The sequence below is a fragment of the Sarcophilus harrisii genome, chromosome 3 (genome assembly GCF_902635505.1).
Source record: "Sarcophilus harrisii chromosome 3, mSarHar1.11, whole genome shotgun sequence".
Lineage (NCBI taxonomy): Eukaryota > Metazoa > Chordata > Mammalia > Dasyuromorphia > Dasyuridae > Sarcophilus > Sarcophilus harrisii.
The window spans coordinates 504,340,151-504,366,198 of NC_045428.1; the positions used below are offsets into that span (position 1 = coordinate 504,340,151).

General features: G+C 42.5%; 1 protein-coding gene across 5 annotated transcripts in view; it reads right to left on the reverse strand.

Moving 5' to 3' along the window:
- Window positions 1–279: 279 nt before the first annotated feature.
- TENM4 (teneurin transmembrane protein 4) overlaps window positions 280–26,048 on the reverse strand; it is a 1,164,499-nt gene continuing 1,138,730 nt past the window's right edge. For all 5 annotated transcript variants that reach the window (XM_031963708.1, XM_031963710.1, XM_031963707.1 and 2 more), the window contains 4 exons: window positions 23,040–23,336; window positions 20,082–21,696; window positions 16,141–16,283; window positions 280–7,353 (listed from right to left, as the gene is read on the reverse strand). In XM_031963708.1, coding sequence (XP_031819568.1) covers window positions 6,595–7,353; window positions 16,141–16,283; window positions 20,082–21,696; window positions 23,040–23,336 — 2,814 coding nt within the window. In that variant the 3' untranslated portion in view covers window positions 280–6,594. The remainder of the gene's footprint in view (window positions 7,354–16,140; window positions 16,284–20,081; window positions 21,697–23,039; window positions 23,337–26,048) is intronic.

Genomic DNA, 26,048 nt, shown 5'->3' on the forward strand with positions numbered 1-26,048 from the left:
TCATAGCCTTACAGATCAGATATGAGTCAATCTGTTCTGACAGGCAGACAATTACTGGGGGACTGAGGAAGCAACAATCTTGGTCAGTGACTGCCATATATTTTTTAAAATTGACCACCATTTTTCAAGGAATTCAAAATTGGAAGAGCCCATAGAGATCAACCTCTCTCATATCCTTCACACCCTTCACTCCCAAGACTTCTAACAATTCTACTACTTTCAGAGGGCCAGACCAATAGAGGGCATTTATTTCTCCCATCAAAAAAGTCCCTGAAAACCTTTAAACACAAAATATTCTTTTATTTGTCACCGAAGGCTACACAGGATCACTTCTGTTTTTTGTTTTTCTTGTTTTTGTTTTTCTAGAAGGTATCTACATCTGCATTTATTTACAGCCTTGCCCGGTATTTACATAGTCAAGAATACAGTGTTAGAAACACAAGGTGTCGAGAAAAAAAAATTTCTCAAAATTAGTTCCAGACTTCAGGAAAACTATTACACACAGCAATGTCGGGTTCTCCAGTGTGGGTTTTCACAAGGCAGCTCTGACACAAAGTCTCTTTCATCCAAGCTGCAGATTCAGAAGTCCTCACGCAAAATTAGTAGGCCAGGTTAGAAAAGGTGATTCCATGATTTGCTTTCTCAGGTAGGGGTTGCAGTTCTCTACCTGTGCCTCCTTTTGGGCCAGAGCTGCTGTGAGTTCAGTTTTCCTGTGGTCCATCTGGTATCCTCCCAGGACGTGTCCTGGAGCCCATTGGGAGGTGTCCAGATAGATAAACTTTCTTGAGAGCAGCTGTAAGGCTTACCAATGGGGTAAGAAAAGACATTTCTAGCCTTGCATTCCCCAACCATTTCACTGCCATCTGTCACTTTAAGCTTACCTTGACTCGCCATTTAGTAACAGAACTGGGGATCTCACCAGGCCCATGTCTACTCATGTACCCCTCTGTCTCTTATAAACAAATTGGTTTCAAAGGGAAAGTTGAAGATGAAAATTATACAGTTGGTGGGAATCACCCAAGCAAGGTATCTGCTCCTAGAGTTTGCTGCTGCTACCAAGGTTAAATGAAACTCTTTACCTATTGAACACTTGTTCTGCTCCCTTTCCTACAAGATGTTTATTCCAATGGGACAAATAAATAAACTTGACTGTGACTCATACACCCCAAATTAAAGGTCTTTCTGTCCCCAGGAGTTCAAAGGAATGAACTTTGGAAAAGGTTAGACTTGGAAAGGTCTCGACTGCTTCGAATCCCTTCAAATCATGGGCTCTAGTTCATTTCACCAAAGGGTCAGTTGCTGTCAAGTGGACTGGGTATCAACTAGTCTGAGATATCTTCCCCCTGCCCAGACCCTGGCAAGCAGTGGAACTAGGCTTTGGACCTCACTAACAGGACCGGGAGCCTCACTGCTGCTGAGTGTTTATCCCTCTGATATGGCCTTGAGGCAAACCAGTGTGAAGCCTGTGTGCCCAAGTTTCAATTACGCACTGGCTGAAGCAAAACAGACTGCTGCAAATATGACGTGCCCTCGCTGGAGATCGTAAAATCAAATTCTAAAATTTCACGTTAAGAGCCTTGTCTCTGTATAATGGATCTTTCTGCAATCCATCAGGGTGACACTTACAAGTCGCAGCTGAAAAGGTCCTTTATTCTTTTTAAATATTTTTTGATTGATCCTTGTGTCTGTAACAGACCAAACACATTCCTCTCCCCTCCTCACCTTTGCCCATGATCCTCTCAATGAAAAAAGGACCTGTGTTTCATAGCAGCCCTCTTTGGTTCTCAATGTCTCCTATTTTCCCGGGGGTAGCTTCACATCATTGATTCTTAATGTAGAAATTAAATTCTCAGGGCTCTGAGTCTCAGCTGCTATCTCTGAGAGATGAGTGGCAGGGTCTCTGCATGAAAGCAGCATTATTTAAGAACTTGCTCCACTATCTGCCTCTTTCCCAGCCTCTGCAGTTCAATGTTTCTCTTCTGGGTAAAATATATTGCTCCTCACTTGACTAAAAACATTGGGGAAAAAAACCAAGGTCTTGCTCAATGAGCTCAATGCAAAGAAAGAACTTTGCATCCTAGCTGAGGTACCAGGTCAAAGGTGTATATATGGGTGGGTTGGGGTACAAGATGGAGGATTCATCCTATAGTTAACTACCTTCTCTAGTCAGTGATCAATATAATGCAAGTACCCAAGAATGAGTGTCACAACCAAAGGAGGCGCTTTGATTGCCTCAGAACTGAACTGTAGAATCACAGACTATAAAAGTCAGAACGACCCCAGAAGTTATACAGGTTAACCCACGCAAGAGGAATCTTTCCCAAGGCATCCCCATTCCCAGGTATTTTATTTCATCATTACTTGGAAGACATTTTGTGATGAGAAATCATTCTTTTTGGGGCAACCCCAATATATTTTGTGAAAGCTTTGATCTGGCTTCTTTAACTTTGGACTGAGCCCAGTCCTTAAAAAGCTCAGGTCATGGATCAAGTCACTGGTTGGGATTTTTAGCTTTGCCTAAAGAGTTAGTTTTTCCTAAGCTTGTATGCTACATGTAAAACCTGATTGGCCATCTCATAAAATGTGCTGCTGGTCACAGAGGGATCTGGATAATGGAGCAGGCAGTTCAGCATGAACTACCCACCATCCTTCAGAAAAAGACAACTCAAAAGGGTATGGATGCAACAAATGACTTTTGCAATGAGAATTGGTAGCATAGTGCTTGTTGGGTAATTCTGGCTATTGTAGAGGAAGGATATGGGGTGGACAGGATAACCTTTCAGGTATTTCACTCCTCACTGACATTCTAAGATCCTTCTGTTCCCATTTAGGGCTGCTGATGCTCCTTTACTATATATGAGAATCACAAATTACAAAAGCCCAGGAGGAGAACAAACTTTGCAGGTTATCCAGTCCAACCTCTGACTGAACAGGACCACCCTATACACTATTCTTGGTAGGTCATTCCCCTCTCAGGGATGGGAAACTTGCTGCCCAATGAGGTGGCTCATTTCATTGTGGAACCACTTAAATTTTTAAAACATTCTTTATTCTACTGAGATTATCCATAACGTAGCTGAAAAGTAACAATGGATAATCACTTAATGCAAGAGACTTTCCAGTGCTTCCAAACCAAAGGTTAAGCATGGCAGAACTTCAGATATTTAGATTTTTGGCAATGATTTTAGTCACTTTGCTGTCTTTGCAGCTTGCAGTGGGTGATCCTAATAGTTTCTTCTTACTGAGGAGGGCTAAGGGGCCAGTAGGCATTCCATTAGAGTCACCAATAGTGACATTACCCCTGTCATCATGTACTGGCTATCACCAAGGGGCATTTTAGAGACTGAAGTACACAAGGGGTAGCACACCTGACATTTTTCTGAACAAGATGAACAGATCCATATGTTATCAGAGGTGGAAGGACCTCAGATCATCTAGTACAGTAGCTTCACTTAGGTCTCCTAAGGGAAAGTGTCCCACGTCACAGAGCAAGTCAGTGACAGATCTGGGACTGAAAGTCCCATCCAGAATTCTTTGGGTTTCATCCCACTTTGTTGCACCTTAAAGCAGATATGGCCAGACAGAGCTGGGTGTCCAGCTTGGATGGCTGGCACTAATCCCCTGACAATGTTCAAGGAATGTCTTTTAATTCAGCAGAGCTCTGGATTAGAGGTGGCAGTAAAATAAGTGGACAGACCCAAAGTCCATTTTCACAGTAGCGTGACTTCTGTTTTTTTTTTTTTTTCTTTAACCTGGAGAGCACCCAGTTAAACATAATCTCTCACATCTGCTCCCCCCACCTGAAAACCGAAGGCAAATAAATTCCATTTCCATCAGGCAGATTTGAACTGTCCCCTAGTTCTTGGCCTAGCACAGACTACAAGGTGCACAGGCTTTTGGAAATCAAGAGACCAGTCTGCTTTCATTAGCTTGTGTAATAATCTGAAGACTCCGTGAGTAAGGCTATAAAGGTACCGAGAGCTTATCAGTCCAACAAGGTTTCCACTGGGAATAGCTCAGACTTGAAATCCATTTTCCACACTTAATGTAAATGAAACCCATTTGCTACCACAAAAGGCCCATTTTTCAACAAGCCAGCCCCCAAAAGAAGGTGGTAGCTTCTTGTTCTGCCCCCCTCACACAATAATGGCCATGGCAATGGAGTGTGTGAACAAGGAAAGGAACTCTTTGCTGACAGCACAAGCTTAATATGAGTGTGCTACAAACACTTTCTCATACACACAAACACACGCATGTATACACAGAGTAGGGGACGCTTGGCTCCCTTTGGCCCATCTCCTTCCTGGATACCCATCAGTTTTTGGCTTGCCAAGGGCTCCCAAATCATGGCTGACCCACATTGCCCCTACTCTATGACCATCCCCAACAGCAGGCCCATAGCACTTCTCCTGGGGGAAAAGGAATCCGTCTGGAAACTTCATTTCTCTCCCTGCTGGATTGCCCTACTTCTGACTGGTGGTCAGCCCTGATCCAGTGAGGGCAGGCTCATGGAGGGTGAGCGATGCTCTTAGCGGCTCTGGGGGCACTTCAGTTCAAAATACATTGACATGTTAATTAAGTAAGGTTTTCAGCAGGCAGTCTGTCTGTCTCTTCAAAAAACAAAAACAAAAACACCAAAAAACCCCAACTATGGGAGAGCTGAACAGGGCTTTGGGCTGCCAGCCAATTCTTTACAAATGAAAAATGAGGTTCTAAAGCTGTAAAATGACTTGCTTATGTCATACAGGTGAGATATCAGTTGAACTCAAGTCTTTGAAACTCCAGCTCCAAAGTCCCTTCCACTAAGCATGCTGCCTCTAGGGTTCCTGTCCAGTCAGAGTTATTTCCAGGAATGCCCTTCCCTTTCTCCCATTCCCTCCCCCCAGCATTAGTTATTCCATGACCCATTCCACAGCACTTACAGGTAGTCACCCAGCTAATCTGTTATATACCAGTCTTTTTTGAGGGGCCTATGAATTTTCATATATCTATATAAATATCTATATGCATATATATATATACACACATAGATATAGATAGATAGATATTGATATAGTCATTTCTGGCTCAGGACTTTTCCCTCAATCAACTTATCAGAAAGACATTTCTCTCCCTAAGTATTTTGCCTCTCTGCATTCCACTTTCTTTCTGGACCCTGCAAATCTTTTTTTCCTGCTTGTGAATAGCACCTAGGTGTTATGACAATCCTTTTGTGGACTACCCTTACTAACATTTCCTTATTCCCCATAGTCCCTCAACCCTAGACTGGACACATCAAAGAGACTTTGAGAAGAAAGGCAAATTTGAAACTCCACTGCCACATCTATCATTTCATTGGAATCACCATTTATTAAATGCCTACTGTATACAAGATCTTCTGCTTGTGGCGGGAAGTTTCCTTTATTGGGACATATTAGCCCTCCCTCCCTGCTTATCTTATCTCACCTCTGATTATGGGGAATAGTGGAACCAGCTAGGGAACCCAACCACGGCCTCAAAAATAAGGAACATGGCTAATACGAGGTGCCAGTTACATCTGGCACCTAGCACCCCAGGAGAGCTCAACCTTGAGCACTGAGTTCTCAGACTTGTGGAATGTTAGGGCTGGAAGGGGAATTAGAAACGATCTAGTCTAATCCCCATATCATCCAAGGCCAGGAAAGGGTGGGGGACTTGCTTGACTGCTACTGTACTGCTCCATCACTAGACTGGGGAGCAAAAGGAAAAGCTTTTCTTAGCTGAAAAGCTTAACAAGTTTTGCAAGTTTTACAGAGAAGGTGGGGAGGGGGGATGGTGGTGGTCTTACATATCTGGTTTCAAGATCTAAAGTTGGGTCTTAGCCTGGGGCCCACGGGTGCTGAATGTCACCCTGGCCTCCAGCAAAGGGACATGCTGGTTTTTTTGGGTCTCCAGAGGCACAAAGTACTGGACGGGGGTCACATGGAGGCACAAGGGCCCTACCAAGGATTCAAAGATTCGGTAGGACTCCCCTCCCTGCTGCTTCCACCCAGTGGACCCAGCCAGGCCCCTGGAAACTTTAAATAAGTGCACTGGGGTGTGGTTTTCTCTCTCTTTCCATCCCACCTTTCCCTCTTGTCTTCAGAAGCCCAGGCCTGGGATGGGACCAGGTAGCATACACACACACACATACTCTGGGCTAACTTCTGATTGACCAACTACTTAGGATAAGACACTGACCCACTCATCTGAAAATGCCTCCCAAGGGAGAAAGACAAAAAAATAAAAAGAAAATAAAACACGACCCCAAATCACAACATAAAAAAAGGAACAAGAGACAGCAAAGTTTTCACTTTGATCACACTACGGGAAAAAAAAATACCTTCTGTTCTTTGCAAAAAACATGTGAAGGCCAAATTAAAAAAAAAAAGGATGTTGCATGAGTTACCGTGCAACCAATCTTTTTTTTTTTTTTTCTTTTCTGAGCTCATTAAGAAAAAAAAATCTTTTTTTTCTTTTTTTTTGTCTGTTTTTTTGTTTGTTTGTTTTCATTTTTCCCGAGTACAACACAGTCAGGTAAGTGGCCACAAGAGAGTAGCTGTCTTTGGCAAGAAGTGAATGCTCCGACCCTCTCTGTCACCTTCTGCCCATCTCACTCTGTCTCATGAAGTGAATGTTGCTGGCGCTGTCGGCCAGTTCTGGGTACTGTTCCACCGAGATGACAAAGTATCCATCATAGCCTTGCACCCGCCCGCTGCTCAGCACCTGCTGCTTCTCCCCCTCTGTCCAGGAGCGGAGGCCCTCCTCCCCTTCCCGCAGTCTCTGCTGTTCTCGGACCCAGGCCTGGCCCACGGCCCTCTGTCTGGCCAGCTCCAGCACGCGCGCCTTCTCCTCGTCCAGGCTGGTCCCGTAGCGGGTGTTCAAGCACAGCGCACCGTACTGCAGCTGGATGTCTGTGTAGCGTCTAGTCCTGCCATTAAGCACTGTGTTGATCTGGGAGACCGTGACGTTGACCCCGTTCTCCAGGGTCCGCCGTCCCCCACTGAGGCCCAGGATGGCCAGGTCACTCTCCGAGGGCCCCTGTTTCACAAAGTAGTGCGTGTCCACGCCCTCGATCGTGAAGTGCAAGTTCTCCAGGTAGTGAGCGTTGTTCAGGATGGCTGCGATCCTGCGGCCGTCCTCGTTGGCTGTGCTGATGATATCGGTAGCCACGCGACCATCCTTCATGGCAAATTTTACTCCCTTGCCGAAGACTGAGCCGCCCGAGGCGAATTTCTTGGTCTCCTGGGACTGCTGGCAGCCGACGATGTGGGAACCGTAGATCTGCTCAAACCGTTCCAGGGTGACAAAGGATTTTAGCTGCCTCTGAACCTCACACTGCACTCCAAGGATGGACTGAGGGGCAAAACGGAAAAACAGAATTAGGGAGAACATGGAAAATAAGGAACACAGTAACTGTATTCATTTATTCCACAAATGGATACTTATGGATTATCTACTCCCTAACAGCAGGGGGTAGAAACTCCCAGTTTCTCACAGCCCTTTCCATTCCACTAATTGCCTATGCTCTTGTCCTATTCCCCTTCCCCACCGCATGTCTTTCAGGGTCATCTTCAGCATGAAGCCTTTCCTGATCCATACAAATGCAGTGTCTTCCCTCCGACCAGAGCCGGTATTTATTTTGCAAATATTTGCTTTATATATAAATTGTTTGTATGTATTTATGTACTTGTCTCTCCCATTAGAATGTAATTGGGATTATTTCACTTTTGTCCTTGTATCCCCCTAGGTGCTCAGTAAATCCTTGACTGATTGATGGATCCAGGATCTCATCACTATGAATATCTTCTTTGTTGGTACAGACTCAATGCATCTGAAATCCTGCATGATTATTGTCTGTATCATTCCACAGATTCTACAGAAGGTCCTAACTACTGGGGAGGAGTAGTTCATATTGTCTGCCTATCTATTATCTCTCTTCCTCATCATGCGATTTGGCTGATCTCCATCTATGCCTTAAAAAAAAAGTATCTTTTACTACTAAAAAACATGACCTAAGGCACTGGGAAGAGCATCATGGATCTGGAAATTGAGAAACCTGGCTTCTGTCATTAACTTGTTATGAAATGGCTTCATTTTTCTTCATCTTTAAAAATGAGGGGGTGAGATTAAATAATTATAAAGCCTTGGGAAAGAAACTGGTAATATCTTCATAACTACAGATCACTAATAGGAAGAGTTTCAGAACTGAGAGACAGGTTTAGGAAGTGACATGGCTAAACAGTCTATTTCTGTGAATGGGATTTTTGTGTTTCTGATGACAGTTTATAATAATAGAATGATGAGCTACCAACTGGGGGAAAATGTGCCCAATAAGGCTTAGTAAAATGTGTTTATCTCAAGTCCTGTAAACCTTGTCCAAAAGGCTTTAAGGGGAAAAGGAACAGGGGAAAGCAATTGGGACACCTAATACCACCAAAGAAAAAGTGGTGTCTGGATGGGAATGATGAGAACTTTTAGGAAGAAGTGACTATTCTGCCTAAGAATTAGATATATATAGGAGAAGAAGGTGAGGCATATCTATATGGATAGCTAGAGATGGGAATATGAACAAAAATATACATATGTATAGTTTAATCCATACATGCATACTTCATAGTTTGTATACTAAATATATGGATGTATATATTTTATATGTACATACATATACCTACACAATGCAAACATATATGTATACATGTATTATATGTATGTGTGTGTATACACATACATATCCATGTACAATGGACTAATAGCAGAACCTAGAAATCAGGAAGATTCATCTTCCTTAGTTCAAAACCAGCCTCAGACATTTGCTTACTGTGTGATCCTGGGCAAGTCACTAAGTCTTGTTTGCCTCAGTTTCCCCATCTGTAAAATGAGTTGGAGAAGTAAATGACAAACTACTCCAGTATCTTTGTCAAGAAAACGCCCCAGGGGGTCATTAAGAGTTAGAGTTAAACAACACTATATATATATGTAGAGAGAGAGAGAGAGAGAGAGAGAGAGAGAGAGAAAGAGAGAGAGAGAGAGAGAGAGAGAGAGATAGTCTGACTCACATGTTAGATTTGTGGAAACCAGCTTTCAAAGGATTGAAAAAAAAAAAGGATTCTTAGGAAACTTTCAAAAAAGGCACTTAGGAAGAAGGACGAAAAAAGAGAGCTGTCCCAAGTAGACTAATATAGAAACTCATCCACCAAATTTAAAAAGACACACCCAGGAAAAGATGGAAAATAAAAAATGAATACAAAAGTATGGCCCAGAAGTGCAAGAATAGTATTAGGAGTGCTGAAACTAAGAAGGTATTGAGGGCTGGTAAGGAACGATCATGGGATGACAAGAGAGCCTTTAGTTAAAGCTACAATGAGGAAAAGAGGATATGGTTACTTTTTAGTGCCAGAAATGATAACCAATAGCGCCTATTTTTTCATCTTCTTACTTAAGAACAATTTTTAGACTGAAAAGGACAGAATCAATGTAATTGACATAGTCAGGAATATAGAGAGAATCTACCTACTGTTGAGTTCATAGAGATTAATGATAGACTGTAAGAATCTGGGGATGTGATTACAAAAACCACTGTCGTAAATGAAGAAGGATGAATCTTGGTCTGAATTTTCAAAAATGGTAAAAGAGCGAAGCCTGCATACTATAGACATATGATTTTGATTTTGATTCTAGAATATATTATTTAAGGGATGGATGGTTGGTGACTATTTAGAACATTCTGGTGGCCCCAAAGATCCAATATGACTTTATCAAGGTACTCCAGACTTCTGACAAGATTAGTTGATTGGGGGAATGTTGTAAATTATAGTTTGTGTAGATTTATTTTAGTCTTTGGATAAGACTGAGAAATCTGGGATAGACAATAAGGCGACTGAATGGCTTGAGTTTATTATCTGTTTCACTGTATTCCTTTCTACCTTAACATATCTACTTCTTCTCGGGGTCCTTAATTTACCCAAAGATGTCTCCTCAAATACGAGTAACATCAACTTCAACTTTCATGATCCATGCTTTTACTCTGCCTTAGCCAACACAGTGACAGTCATATTCTTGATTTCATCATCATCCTCAAATCTTCCATAGTCCGTAAGTGAAATTCTTCTTTCTGACCACATCCTTCTGTCTTCTCATCTCTCCTGATTCTTCACCCCTCTTAAAACTATTCTTCCTTCTCACTAAAACTTCAGTCCTGTTCTGAAAGACCATTGCTTCCATTGTAGTCTCATTTTCTTTCCTTCAAATCCTTTACTTTTTAGCTTACCAAGTCAGTTTCCTCAATCCTTCATACTGGAATAATTTTCTCATCACTATTCCCATTTTTCCTAACCCCAACCCTCTTACTCCCATTATATGCCTTGCTCCCCTTCTGTTCATGTGCTGCAGGAATGTCTATGGAGGAAGATACATATCTGGATGGTCTACAAATCCTTATTATCCAACCTCCAATGAGCTCTCACGACTGCTTATTGATTCTTTAACTTTTTCCTAATCAGCTCTCTTTGCACAGAGGCTACTCACAATCTTTTCTTTGTCATAGACTAAAATCTACTAGCTTCTTTGCATCATGGATTGTGCCCACCCAACTTTCTTCTCTCTTTTGACAAAGATTGTTAGTCAGTTGGTCAGTTGCTTTTGACTCTTCATAACCCTGTTGACCATATTATCCATGCTATTTTTTTCCTTTTCTGCAAAAATACAGGAGTGGTATGCCATTTCCTTCTCCAGCAGATTACAGTAAATAGACATTAAGTGACTCGTTGAGGGTCAAACACCTAGTAAGTGTCTGAGGCCAAATTTGAATTCAGATATTTCTGATTCCTGGCCCACAACTCTATCCAATGAGTTACCTAGCTGCCTCCTGTCACCTTGGTATATACTTCCTGTCCTTTCTTCTATGCTTTTTAGGGGATCAGTGGTCTCATCTCTTTGCCAACTTCAACACTTCTACCTAAGTTCATCCCTTCCTGCTTTTTCTATGACCTTACCTCTTCATTCATTGCTCCCTTCCTAACTTTCATGTTCTCCTTATCCACTAGCTCCTGTCTTATTGCCTAACAAATATGTCATAACCTCCCTCCTCTTTTATTTATTTCAAAACATATTGCTTTATGAATGTTGGGAGAGAAAAATGAGAGTCAAAATCTCCTTCCTTCTTAAAAAAAACTCTTCACTTGATCCTGTCATCCCTTCACTACTCTCCTTTTCACAGAAAAACTGCTAGAAAAGTGGTCCACAGTAATTTCTTCCATCAATACCTTGTTCCTGGCTTTCTTGCACACCAGTCAATTGAAACTGCTCTTTTTTATGGTCACCAAATGATCTCTTCATTGCTAAATCCAATGGCTTCTTCTCAGTTCTTATCCTCCCATGACCCCACTGGTGATTTTGTTCATATGCTTCCTCCTCTTTGAATTTTGGGATTCTGCTTTGATAGGGTCCTTTCCAAGTACCCAATTGATTCTTCTCAGTGTTTTTGACTATACTATCATTCATATCTCATTCCCTATGCATGAATGCAAAGCAAGACTTAACCTGTTCCTCTTTTCTCTATTTTCTTTTTCACGATACCTCCCCTGATCCCATGGATTTAATTATCTCCTCTATACAAGTGACTTCCAAACCTACAAATCAATACTCACTTCTCTCTTGAGCCCCAATCCTGCATTACCAACTGCTGGTGGACGTTTCCACCTGAATGTTCCCTAGGCATCTCAAACTCAAAATCCCCCAAACTGAACTCATTCTTTCTTGCTTTAAATCTAGTCCTCCTTCTAGCCTTCCTGTGTCTGATCAGAGTATCATAATTTTTTCAGTCATCTAAGTTTACAATTTCAATTCAGAAACACACACACACACACACACACACACACACACACACACACACACAGAGTCCCTCTCTTTCTTCCCCTCCCCCTCTTTCTGTGTATCTCTGTCATCTCTCTGTCTTTGTATCTTCTTCCTTCTCATTTCCTAATCCTCAAATCCAATTATTTGACAAATTTTATCCATTAACATTTCTTAATATCTTTCACATCCATCTTATTACCCTTATTTTAGCCCTCATCACTTTTCCCCCTAGACTACCACCTCTTGATTGTTCTTCCTTTTCCCAGACTCTACTCTCTGTAATCCTTCCTCTACACAAACTGATATTCCTAAAGCACAGGTCTGCTGTTATAACTCTTTTGCATAAGAAGCTTTTTAGTAGTTCACTACTGCCTTAGTTGGTCAATCAGTCAGGTAATTAATATTTATTAAGTGCCTACTATGTGCCTATGTTCTTAAGTTTTGGGCATACACAGAAAGGCAAAAGACAGTCTCTGTTTTCCGGGAATTCAGACTAATTAATGAGGGAGACAACATGCAAACAACTCTGTGCAAACAAGCTATAGACAGGATAAATTGGAGATAATTAACCGAAGGAAGATACTAGCATTATTAAGGAGGATCTTAGGATAAAAGAAGATAAACTCATTTGCCTGGTATCTACAGCCCTTCTCCCAATCTGGTTGCAGCTCATCTTTTCAGTCTGATTACAGATGAGTTCCCCTTCTTTCCTCTATATTCTAGCCACACTGGCCTGCTTGCCATTCAGTACTCTTTTTCCCCATGCAGGAATGTTCTGTTTTCACCTCTGCCTCCTGGAACACCTTCCTTCTCTGAAGGCTTATCCCAGGAGCCACCTCCTTTAAGAAGCCTTTTCTTATACACTGAATTGTTATTGTCACGTCTCCAATTGCTTTTTATTTCTTTTCTATATGTCCTCTCTATTTGCTCATCTGAGAACACGAGGCAGCTCCATTTCTCCCTCCAATAGAAAATAAAGCTTTTTGAGAGCATTACTGTAGTTGTATTTCCAATATCTGGCCCAGGATCTGGCACATGACTAGTATTTAATAAATGTTTGCTAATTGATCGATTGTTTTCTGGGGTGGATGGAAAGGGAAATGGATGTCACAGGAAGGAATATAGGAATTCAGGGGCCTGCACAAATAGATAAATCAGTAAACATGGAAAAGAGGAAAAGAGCATTCAAGTCTATTTAACTGTTTTGCTTTGTGCCAACATGACTACCAGGGCCCGTAGATCCCTTAAATTGTCTACCCTAAGAAGAGTGTAAATGGGACAGTCAGGATGATTCTTATAAGATGTTATAGCTGTTTCCCTTATGATGCTCTCTTGCTTCCTGGGAGCTTGGGGAAGTTCCATTCTCAGAAATCCTTCATTTGACTGTGAGAAATCCTGGAAAATGGCTTCTGAGTCTGAGCTCCTGGCTTCTTACTGAAATCAAGTCTTCTTTATAATTAATAGAACCTTGTCGAAGCACAATTGTTTCCTCGAGTTTCATGAAAACCAGAGCTCACTTCACAACAAATATCCCCTGTGCCTGCCAAGGGCTAGAATCAATAATCCATTGACATGGTGAGTCAACAAGGATGAGTCTAATTGGCAAAGGCTAATCAGGTCATGTAACAAGAATGAGAGACAGCTAAGCGTTGACTACATTGGCACTCTTGAGATCCTAAAGGGATCAGAGAAAGGCTCCCAGACCACTGGGATAGAGAAAGAAGAGGCAAGAATGCTCTGTGTCCACAGAATGGCTCCTCGAATCACAGACCATCAGAGTGCAAAGAAGCATCTTCATCAAACTGGTCCTGAGCAGTGTTCTTCAGCTACAATATTCCTGACAAATGGTTACTGTTAATTCATAAATGTTTGTTGAATCCAATTGAATAATCAGAATAATCCAATCTCTGTTTGAAGGCCTCAAGCAATGGGAAAATCACTGAGGCAGTCTACTCTATTTTTGAACAGTTATAATCATTAGCATGTTTTTCCTTTCTATTCTTCATTTTCAGTTGTATGCAACCATTCATGACCCTATTTGGGGTTTTCTTGGCAAAGATACTGGAGTTGTTTGCCATTTCCTTTTCTAGTTCATTTTACAGATGAAGAAACTGAGGCAAACAAGAATAAGCAACTTGTCCAGGGTCATATAGCTAATAAGTATCTGAGGCCACAATCAAACTTAAATCTGCCTCTCTGAAACTTGTATCTAAAGTTCTTATTTCTTCTCTCAAGTAGAATTAAGTGTAATTGCTTTTACATGACATTATAAACAGATTACGTGGAGATAATTATCAAGTCTTCTCTCCCCACCCTCTCCCACTCCCCAATTTTCTCCTCTAGGATAAACATCCTTCACTCTTTATATATATGGTCCTCAGTTTCATCACCATTTTGGGTGTACTCCAGATTGTTAATATTCTTCCTAAAATGGAACACAGGGAAAGCTGCATGGTGCAGTGGATAGAGTACCAGGCCTGGAGTCAAGAAGACCTGAGTTCAAAACTGGTCTCGGATACTTCTGTTGCCTCAGTTTCCTCAGCTGTAAAATTTATTGGAGAAAGCCATGGCAAACCATTCCAGTATCTTTGCCAAAAATGGGGTCATATAGAATCAGACATGATTGAAATGGCAACTACAAAGCTAACACCTATAATTAAAACCAACATGCTAGATATGGCTTAATTAAGTAGGAAGACTATTCCCTCTCTTGTTCTGGACAGTACACTATCATTAATACAACTTAAGTTTGCCTTAATGTTCCTGGATGCCATGTCATGTTACCTGTTGTCTCAGGTCATGCTCCCTGGATGCTAAAACCCCAAGAACATTTCATAGAAGCTGCTGTTGGATAAAAAAGATTTGGGCATCAGAAGTAGAGAGGAAGGGATGATACGGATGAGAGCTGTTATTTGAATAAGGAGGGGGGGCAGAAAAATTAATATAGGACTGAGGCACTCTAAAATAGTGCCTTTAATTTTCTGTGTGACGTTTGGTACCGATTGCTAAGGATCAGGATAACATTTGGCCTGATGGAAGAGAAAGGCTATCCATCTGGACACTGGGGGTCGAGTGGCCTTGAATCAAGTCCTCTCAACTGAGAATTGTTTCAGCTTCCTCAAATCTCAGTTTCTTCAAATGTAAAATGCCGAGGGCTGGGCTAGGTCCTTAGCAAAAAAAAAGTGGCCATATGATCTGGAAGGTTACACCCAGCTTTAAAGAGCTATAGCAATACCGAGTGGTTGGCAGTCCCTGAGTGCCCTAAATGGGAAAGAGGTGGCTATGATCAAAGTTTTTGTGACTATTCAAGTGCCAGTATCCTAACCTCGGCTAGTCAGGGATGAATATTGTCCATTTTCTCAACAGAGCATGTTTGCCATTCTGAATGTATCTTTTGGGTTTTCCTCTTTTGGGAAGAGTGCATCTGAATTAGTTAAAGCAGAATATTTTGGGGGAGGAGTAAGAAAATGCTACAGACTGACATTTAGATCAACACAGTGTTTAGCAGGGACAGAAGGTTTAAATGTCTAAATAAGGGTAACTTCTATTTCTATAACATGTCACACTTTCAAACACACTTTCTTAAAACAACCCTGAAAATTGATAGCATAAGTATTATTATGGTGCCCATTTTACAGATTATGAAATCAGGGTACAGGGTGCAGAGAGGGGAACAGCTTGTTCAAAGTCATACAGCTAGTAAGTGGCAGAGGTGCTATAGGGTTCAGAGGCTCTGCCTCCAGGACAGCATCTGTCATATTATTATACAGCTGGATGTTTAGGCCTTCCAAAATACAGATTCTTCACATTTGCAAAGAAAAATTAAGAGGAAGAAGGAGAGTTTAGAGATAAAGGATTCTTTCTCCCTTACTCTGGAAGTGGAAGAAAAGAAATTTTCTGCTTGGAAGATGATGCTATCATATAATGCAAGGTGGCTATCTTACAATGAAATAGAATAATGGAATACACTCTTACAATGTTCAAACTAGGAGGAATCTTAGCTCACAGACTGTCAGGACTAGAAAGGATCTTTAGAACACAGAATGTTGGAGCCAGGGAGACCTTCAGCTACTGCCTGGATTAACAAATGGAAATCTAGGCAGGCAGAGTTACTTTCCTGAGGTCACACAGTAAGGATTCAAAATCAGGTTCTCTGTCTCCAAAATTTAACATGCAGAGTTTGCATGTATTTGGTGGAGACAAAGTGTGCCTTTGGGAGACAGTGATCCTGAACTTTAGGTTCTAGGGCTGGAAGAAACAGGATTCCTAGCAGTGCTCACAGATTACCTTGCTATTGTCCCACTCCTGCGTTTTCATCTGTGTGTGGATAAGCTCATAGGAAGGTTCCATAGCATCTGTATCCGGCTTGGGATATCCAGGAATCACATTGTGCAGCTGAAATCCAAAGGTAAGGAGCCAGCTGTTGACATCTGGAATGGAAAAGAAGTCAAAACAATTGAAGGAAATAATTATCCTTGAGATGTGATTTTTTTCAAGACAATAATACAGATTAAAAAAGAGGTCAACATCTTTAATTATTTAATAATGGTAAAAGCTGTTATTGATAGTCACATAGGATTTTGCTGATTCACAAGATATTCTCTATTTATCTACTCTTTATAATAGCTTGATAAAATAGGCAGTGTGAATATGATATTATCCCCATTTTACAGATGGGAAATCTGAGTCTCAGAAATCTGAACTGTTTTGCCCAAGGCAGCATAACTTCTAAGGGACAGACTCTAAAGAATATTCCAGGTTCTCTTAGAATCCAGGCCTTTCAGGAGTGGGTTATGGGCAAATGGGCTCATCTAGTAGCTGTCCTTTAGTGCTCATTTTCCAAATTTTGCTGGCAGAGTAGCTTCTTCCTAGATTGCACATTATCTGAAGGCTACCAGATGGTTCTTGGGGAAATTAAAAAAACAAAACAAAACAGAAAAAACAATCATAAATCCCAATTTTCCAGAGCTGACATAGAGGCAGGTCAAAATAGAGATGACAACATTAAAAGGGATGATGGGAAATACTCAATTCTCACATTGCACCTTTAAGAGACAAACAAAAGCTTTAAAATTTTTTTTTTTATTTGGTGCTTTTCTGTCAGAAGGGTTGGAAATTTTAGGATTAGTCACATGGTATAATAAAACATAGATTCCCTGTAAATTTAAGTGGGCAATTAGCTCTAGTGGAGAGACAGTAGTACTGGATGGAAATATAGAATCCATGAAACAAAAAAAAACAAAAACCCAAAACAAAACAAAACAAAAAAACCCTGATACTGCTGCTTAGCTGTGTGATATTAGGGAAGATCTCATGAGGCCTCAGTCCCTATGAGCTCTAAATCTTATGTTCAGTAGCATGTGGAAAGAATTCTCCATCCTGGATTCTAATCCTGGGTCTGCTATCCTAATTTGTTGTGTGACTTTCATCAAGTTATTAGGGTCCTTCTGGGGATCAAATTCCTCTGATTTGAATCAGGGAGTTGTATTAATGATGGTGTCTTTCAGTTCTCATGTTATAGTAATCTATCTTTTAGGCTCCTTCCAGCTCTTATGTTCTAAGCATCTTTCTGGCTCTAATAATCTATTGTTCTAAGGTTCTTCCAAGCTGTAATATTCTAGGTTCCTTGGGTCTAATTTCTAATATCTTATATCCATATCCTAAGTTCTCTTTTAGTGCTAATAAAATGTTTTTGGCCCCTTTCATCTTTAACATTCTATGTTCTAAGGCCCCTTTTAGTGCTAAATATTATAGGTTTTCTGTTCTTTTTCCATTTTAAACATTCTATGTTTTAATGTCTCTTCTAGTGTTAAATATTATATGTTTTCTGCCCTTTCCCATTTTCCCATTTACATTTTCCATGTTCTATGTTCATGTAACTTTCCATGGTCCTTCAGAGCTAACATTCAGGAACTGGAAGATTTCATAATTCTACTGCTTTTAGGTAAGGAAATGGAGGGAAAGACATATTCTACCTAATTTAAGCATTGGCAGCATCCTACCATCAGTGATTTCAAACTTGACTATATGGCTGGCAGAGAAGCTGGTTATTTTGGTTTGTAATCACAAGAGCAATAAAATCGTTAAATCAAGAAATATCCATTGAAAAAACCATGGAGGGTGAGCAAGATGTTGAGAGAACTTGGGACCAAATTCTACAAGGACTGGATGAAAGAACTGTGGATGTTTTGCCTGAAGAAGAGAAGACTGAGAAACATGGTAGTTATCAAAGTATCTGAAGAGGATGTTAGGAGAGTATTGGACACATTGTCCTCTGAGATCAAAGTATCCTAAGACTTTTACGTTGAAATAGACATTGTTCTAACCATAACTGAACAAGGGTTCCCCTAGCTTTGAGCACCTTCCAATTCAGTATTCTAGGATTCTAAGACTTCCAAATTCTAAGGACTCATTCTTCAGCTCATGGAGCATGATTTCCTAAGGAAGAGTTAGGAGAATTATCTGGTAAATATCTTTGGAAAGTGCTCTCTTCTACCCTACTTCTTTCCCTTCTGCAAGAAATATCCTCCACCAGATTGAGGTCTGTGATGGGCAGGGATCAGAGTCTAGCCCATCCTAAGGTATGGCTGCAGTTACATACACACAGGCAAGAGGAGGCTCGGGGGGCACCTCAGAAGCTGAGAAAAATGGGACCAGATTCCAGAATCCGAGGATATTGGAAGGACTCTTAAGAGTTCATTTTGATCAACTCTTTCATCTTACACATGAGAAAACTGAGATCCAGGGAGGATGCCTCCCCTAAGATCACATAGCAAATCAATGGCAGAATCAGAATTTGTGTACTGTATAGTGTTTTTAGGTTTACAAATATTATCTCATTTAATCCTCACAACAATCTTGGGAGATAAGTGCTTTTATTATCCTTATTTTACAGAAGATGAAACTGAGGCAGACAGAAGTTCAGTGGCTTGTCAAGGCTCATATAACTAGTGTCTAGAGATGGATTTGAACTCAGGGCCTTCTGACTCTAGGTCCAATATTCTACCCACTATATTACCCAGTTGCTCAGATCTTCTGATATCCCTGAATGACATGGCTCTTTTCACTGTAGTACATCTGGAAGCACCTATTTGCTCCACAGAAAACATGTTTTTATTAAGCAGTCAAGGGACAAAGCATGTATGTCATATGTGTGTGTGTGTGTGTGTGTGTGTGTGTGTGTGTCTGTGCATTTAAGAAGAAGGCTGATGAGGAAAGAAAGGGGGAAAGGGACTAATTTATTTGCCAAAAGGCAGTGGCAACTTTTTTTTTTCTCTGACAGAAAAGTACATTTCATATCACATTGAGGTTTTTTTTTTTTTTTTTCAGCTACAGTAACCTGCCAACACATTTCACTGTAAACTCATTTGAGGGCATGGCAAGAGGAGTGCTTAATGCAGACAGATGTAATGGAAATGTCAGCTCAATCCATCAGGTTTTTCCAAGGCTGGCAGCAAAGCTTCCCACCATGAAGTGTACAATTGCTAAAATATTCATGTTTAACAACAGGCCCTTCAAAAGTAATGACCTTTTTCTCTCTCCTCTTCCTCCCTTCCTCCTCCTCTTTTTTTTTTTTTCTCATGGGGGACAGGACATGACACTCAGGAGGGTCTGAGGGCACAGAATATATCAGAGCTGGGAAGACCCTTAGAACATGGAGTATTAGATGCAGGAGGGCTTTAGAACATGGAATGTTGGAGCTTGGAGGGGCCTTAGAATATAGATTATCAGAGATAGGAGGGGCCTTAAAAGAGAGAGAGAGAGAGAGACAGAGAGAGAGAGACAGAGAGAGAGACAGAGAGAGACAGAGAGATTTGGAGGGAGGGAGAGAGAAGGAGGGAGAGAGATGAACACAGGAAGAAAGAGGGAGGGAAGGAGGGAGAGAAAAAGGAGAGGGAGAGGGAAAGAGAGAGGAATAGAGAGAAATCAAGGGAAGGAGGGAGAGAAAAGGGAGGGAGAGATAAAGAGAGGAAGAAAGAGGGAAGGAAGGAGGGAGGAAAAGAGAGAGAGGAATAGAGAAAGATGAAGGGAAGGAAGGAGAGAAAAGGGAGGGAGAGATAAAGAGAGGAAGAAAGAGGGAGGGAAGGAAGGAGGGAAAGAGGAAAGGGAGAGGGAAAGAGAGAGAAGAATAGAGAGAGATGAAGGGAAGGAGGGAGAGAAAAGGGAGGGAGAGATAAAGAGAGGAAGAAAGAAGGAGGGAAGCAGGGAGAGGTGAATGAAAAATTCACCTGTCATGTAGCACTTGATATCCTGAGCGTTGCTTATGGGGTTGTTGTTTTTAAACATGTAGAGGTTGAAGGGCATGACGTTGTTGCTCCTGAGGCGCTTCCACAGCTCGTGGTCCGGGCTGGTCCACCGGCCGGCCAGCACATCGTAGTCCCTCTTGCCCATGTGGACCAGCTTGGTGAGCGGGTCATAGAGGCCCCCGTGGTAGCCGATAATGACCTGGAAGTTGGGGTTGGTGTCCATGTAGATCTCCCCGTAGGCCGTGTACAGGACCTGCTTGATCATCAGGCCAGTGCCGCTGAACACGGCCAGCGGGGTCCCGATGTTGTCGCAGGCTATGTAGAACTCGTCTCCGCTGCTGAGCTCCATGGCGAACAGGTGGCCCTGCAGGTCGTAGTAGAGGGAGGCGATCTCCGAGCTGGAGTGGTTGTACAGGTGGGTGACCTTGGTGGGGTTGGTCAGGTCCGCGTAGAAGAACTGCAGGTGGTGGCCGTGGCTGGACTTGCTGGAGACCCGCCTCCCGAGCCCGTCGTAGCGGTAGCGGACGCTCCAGCCGCCGGCGCGGTTGTAGGCCTTGACGAGCAGGCCCGCCGAGTTGTACTCAAAGACGTCGCCGCCCCTCTGCCGCAGGAAGCCGTCCTCGTCCATCCTGTACTGGACGTCCCCCAGCCGCGTGATGCGGTCCCTGAGGTCGTACCTCAGCGGGGTGAGGCGGGCGCTGTTCCCGGGGCTCAGCAGGTGCAGGTTCCCGTTGAGGTCGTAGCTGTAGCGCCAGAGGGGCTTGTCGTTGATGGACACGGTCTGCAGCTGCCCGTCGGCGTCGTACTCGTAGGAGTAGCGCGTGGTGTTGGCGTAGGGGCCCACCTTCAGCTCCTTCTTCACCACCCGCCCCATGTTGTCGTACTGCACCGTCATCCAGTACATGAGGGAGCGGAAGATCTCGTACTGGACCTCCTTCATCCTCCCGTAGGCGTCAAAGTGCTTGGTGTGGGTCATGACGGCCGTGGTGATGATCTGGTTGATGTCGTAGTAGATGACGCCGAACTTGCCGAACTGCTCGGTCTTTCCGGACACGTCGTCGTAGCGGTAGAGGTCGATGGGCAGGGGCGTCTCGTTGATCACGGCCTGCATGCTGGTGACCCGAAAGCTGTTGTCGTAGTTGTAGTCGAAGCGTGCGTTCACCATGCCCTCCTCCGTGAAGCGGAAGATCTGGCGGTCGATGAGGGGCCCGATCTGCCGGTAGCGGATGGTGCAGGTGAAGCCCTCGTTCTGCAGGTTGATGGTCTTGAGCATGCCTGCCGTCTCGTCGTAGGTGAAGGCGACCTTGGTGGTGTCGTAGAGCACCTCGGCCAGCTTGGACAGCTTCCCGTACTTGTAGATCACCCTGCGGCCCGTGCCCAGGTAGGAGGTGTGCAGCAGCTGCCCGTCCTCGGTGAAGTCCTGCAGGACCGAGGCGTTGCCCTCGGGGGGCCGGTAGATGTTCCGGTAGTAGCCGACGGAGCGGATGGTCTCCAGGGTCTGCCGCGCCACGTTGGGCATGGTCACTGAAGACAGGCGGTCGTTCTTGTCAAACTCAAAGATGTACTGGCGCTGGCTGTGGAGAAGCAGCATCATGGACTGCAGAGGAAGGAAAGGGAGCGGAGAGAGGGAGTGAGAGTGGGTGAGAGGCCCCCACGGCAAAACGCCCCATCTGCCCCCCACGGCAAAACACCTCGGATCTCTGTCAGCGCCCCCCACGGCAAAACACCCCGGATTTCTGTCCCTGCCCCCCACGGCTCCCAAAGGGCAGGACACAACTTAGGACAACTGCCAGGAGAGCCCAGCAGCTCCAAGCAGCTCTTGCAGACAGATTCCTCCTCCCTTCAGAGCTCTCCCGGCCTTCCACTTGCTTCTCTCCTTTGTATCTCCTCGTTCACCTGGTCTGTGACTTATCTCCCAACCTCAGAACTGAAGGAGCAAGAGAACTATGACTGGGTCTTAGTTCCCCGCTCTCTCTCCCACAGTGCCCAGAGCAGAGCTGGGCCTGGCACAGAAATCATGATCATAGCTATCATCACCACTCTAGTGTGACTGGAAATTTGCAAAGGGTTTTTTTCTTTCTTTGTAACACTATAAGTAGGTAGTATAGCTATTATTATTATTATCTTTATTCCCATTTTATGGATAAGGAAGCTAAGGCCCACCAAAGGGAAGTAATTTGCCCAGTGACACAGATCATCACTATCATAGTATGATTGGAAATTTGCAAACTTTTTTTTTCTTTCATCATAATGCATCATAATATAACATAATACTGTAAGGCAGATAGGATAACTTATTATTATTTTTAAATAATCTTTTTATTCCCATTTTATGGATAAGAAAGCTAAAGCCCACTAAGGGAAGTGATTTGTCCTAAGTGATACAGATCATTAATTATTAGGGCCAGAATTTGAACCTGGCTATGGACCTGATACTCTTTTTGCAAGACCACACTTCTTTCATCAAAAAGATTTTTTTAATTGATGAGTGATCTCCAGTGGTGCTCCACTGAACCTGATGGTTCTGGAGGGGAAAGTGAGGCCGATGACCTCATTTAAATCCAATCCACTTGCATGTCATGGCATCCCCTCTTTGATGTCATGGTCCTCTTTGAGAAAGAGGAACAACATTTAACTGGTAATACACCTGAAGAAATACAACTGCTCATATTTCAATATGTAGACAAGGAAACAGAGGCAAGCAGTGTTAAGTGAATTGCCCGGGGTTATATGAGTAAGTGCCTGAGCTGGATTTGAACTTATAATTCGATTCCAGCCTGGCACTGGGTGCACTGGGGCCACCCAGCGGTGCCACGAGCTAGGAAGCATCAGAACTGGGATTTGGGCTTTCCTCTGAACCACAGCTTCTGTGAAGAATGCCCCAGGTGTGGGACCGGCCTTGGAGCCTCCCCAGAAGAGGTCAGGGAAGAAGAACCTTGCCTTCTCCAGGTATGTGTAGCTCCAGGACTTCCCGTCGGCAAAGATCCTGGATGTGATGCGGCCTGCTTGGTCATACTCCATCCTTTCTGACATGGTGCCCCTCTGGATGCCTGCAATGTGGCCCCCTGGGGAGTAGGTCACGTTGACGCCGTTCAGCCGACTGCTGGGGGACCAGAGGCTGGGCCTCCCAGCCTGGTCGTACAGGATCCGGAGCGTAAACTTGCGGTGGTCATCGTAGATCTTTTCTGTCCGAGTCACTCGGTCAAAGTCCAGGGACAGGAGGTTTCGGTTGTGAACCTGCAGAAGCAGTGAAGAGAGAGATTAGTGAGGATCCCAGTCCCCAGACTCTTGCATGTGGAGAGCATCTTGGAGAATAGCCTGTTAGAGACTTAGAATATAGAACATTACAATGGAAAACACAGAAAAGCAAAAAAAAAAAAAAAAAAAAAAAAAAAAAAGTGGAAAGGGCCTTAAAAACAGAATGTTAGCCTGCCAGGTGCCTAGTGGACAGAATCAGGAAGGTTCCAGCCTCAGACTCTCACTAACTGTGTGACTCTGGGCAAGTCAACCTTACAAAGACCAAATAAACTAACCTTTGTAAAGAGCTTTGCAAACCTTAAAGTGATAAGTAAACCTTAACTCAGCTGATCAGGACCATGACAATGAGGATCAGAACATTAGAAGGGAATGAACACTTAGACAGATGCCTTCATTTTACAGATGAAGATGCTTTGCCTCCATGGCCTTCATAAGTGGAAGGGTCAGCATTCAAGTAATTTGACCAATGTCATATAGCAATTTAATAATTGAGCTAGAATTCGAGCCCAATGTTCTGGACTTGTAGTCCAATAAATATTCTAGGATACAATTATTGTATTACTCTATATTTCCATAGCATGTTCTAGTTTAAAAGGAATACTGAAATAGGCAGTGCAAAAATTATCACAGCCATTTTCATCCGAGAAACTTAAGATTCATGATTTCTGTAAGGTCTTAAGGCTGGTAAAAATCACATCACAGGATTCCAAAGCCCAGTATTCTTTAGAACATTCTCATTTTCTCAAAAGGGAGCTTATGAAACAGTTATCAAAGAATCAGGGGCTAATGTCAGGAAAAGAAAATGAGCCAAAAGGCCACATGTATCTGTCTGGGAAATTATAAACAGGCCCCAGTGTTTAAGCTGCGGGGCCCTGTGCAGTATGTCACTAGCGGCACAGACTGATACCTGTGGGGTTAGTCATAAATACAGAAATAGGATGCAAAATTCCGTTTCTTTATTAAAATCTGAAAGCTGTGATTTACTGTTATTCCTTTGGGATCCCCTGCTTTTCTGACTTTCAAAGGAAATTGAAATGTATGCTGGTGCAATGTTCTGGTGGGGACTGGGCTGTTCGAATTATCAGTTATACCTGGGGACCCAGTGTTCCCCACAGTGACTGGAGGAACCACCCCTAGTGACTTCTCCAAGATTCCCTGGGGATACTCCTTAAAGAAATGGCTGGAAAGACAACTGTGGAGGAATAATAATGACAGCTCCCACTTCTCCAGTGCATTGAGTTTGCAAACAGTCTCTTCACAACAACCCTGGAAGGCAGGTTGTGTAGTCATTGCTATGCCCATTTCACAGATAAGGAAGATGAGAAGCCTCAAAGTGAAAAGACATATAGAGGTAGGAGTCAGTATTCAAACTCAAGTCACCAAAGTCCAAGTCTTGTGCTTTATCTGAGACACTGCATTTCCTACTAATTAAGTAAGAGTAGCTGAGATGCTGAATTTCCTACTAATTAAATAAGAGTAGCTCTGTCTGGCTCTGACAACGTTAGAAGACCATGTACTAAGAGATAGGAAGGCTGCACTGTGCAGTGTGGAAGTGCCCAAATTGGAAAAGTTACAGATCTTAAATTAAGCCCTGATTCCAATAAAAATTCTGCCTTTTACACCAAGTCTAGAGTTCTAGGATGCTCCCAAGTACTATATAGGGAGTGAGAAAAGTCCAAGAACCCAGAACTCTGATTTCTCTAATTTGATTTGCAAAATGGTAACAGCACTGTGCTTTCTCTGATTATATAGTAGAATTGCTTTTGTTTTGGTCAGAATAATCTTTATCATCTGTTGATCTGGTTTCCTTCAACTAAAAATCTTCAGCATCTTATTTCTTTGCCTGGTATTCAAAATCGTTAAGCCCCAACTAAAACTTCACCCTAACTTTCTCTTTTACTCAAATGAAGACTTGAAATAAGGAATCCTCTTTCAAATTCTGTTTCAGACACTAGTAGCTGAGGAACCCTGAGACAAATCATTTTTCAGCCTCAATTTCCTTATTTGTAAAATGGGAATAATACCTACATCAATAATAGTTAGCAGTAGTTATCATCAGCTAGCATTAGATTATCATAAGCTAATAATGATAGCTAGGATTATTATTAATTATTATCATTAGCTAATAATAGCCAGTACTAGCTATTATGATTATCATTAGCTGATAATCATAACAGCATTTATGTAGCAGTTTATAAATATCTCATTTTATTTCTCCAATACTCTTAGGAAGTAGGAGATTATCCTCATTTTTACAGATAAGGACACTGAGGCAACTTGCCAAAAATCACACAGCTAGTGTCTGAAGGCAGATTAGAACTCACATCTTCCTAATTCCAGGCCTACGCACTATCCACTCTGCTACCTAATCTAAATGAGATAATGATTTTAAAGTACTTAGTATATAGTTTGTCACATATTAAGTGCTATAATAAATGCGAGCTATAATTTTGGTATATGTCCTGAGGATTGGTAAAGATAAGCAGCTAACTTTTTATTCCTAAGAATTCTACTTATTGACTCCCTTATAGTCATGGGAATTCCAAAAGACTTTAGAGATTATCTATTACCTAATATGGATTATCTAACCCTCTCATTTAAAAAATGAGGAAACTGAAGCTCTAAGAGAAATGTTCTTTGTCTAAGGTCATCACAAAGCTATTAAGTGTTTAAATCATGGATTAAATTCAG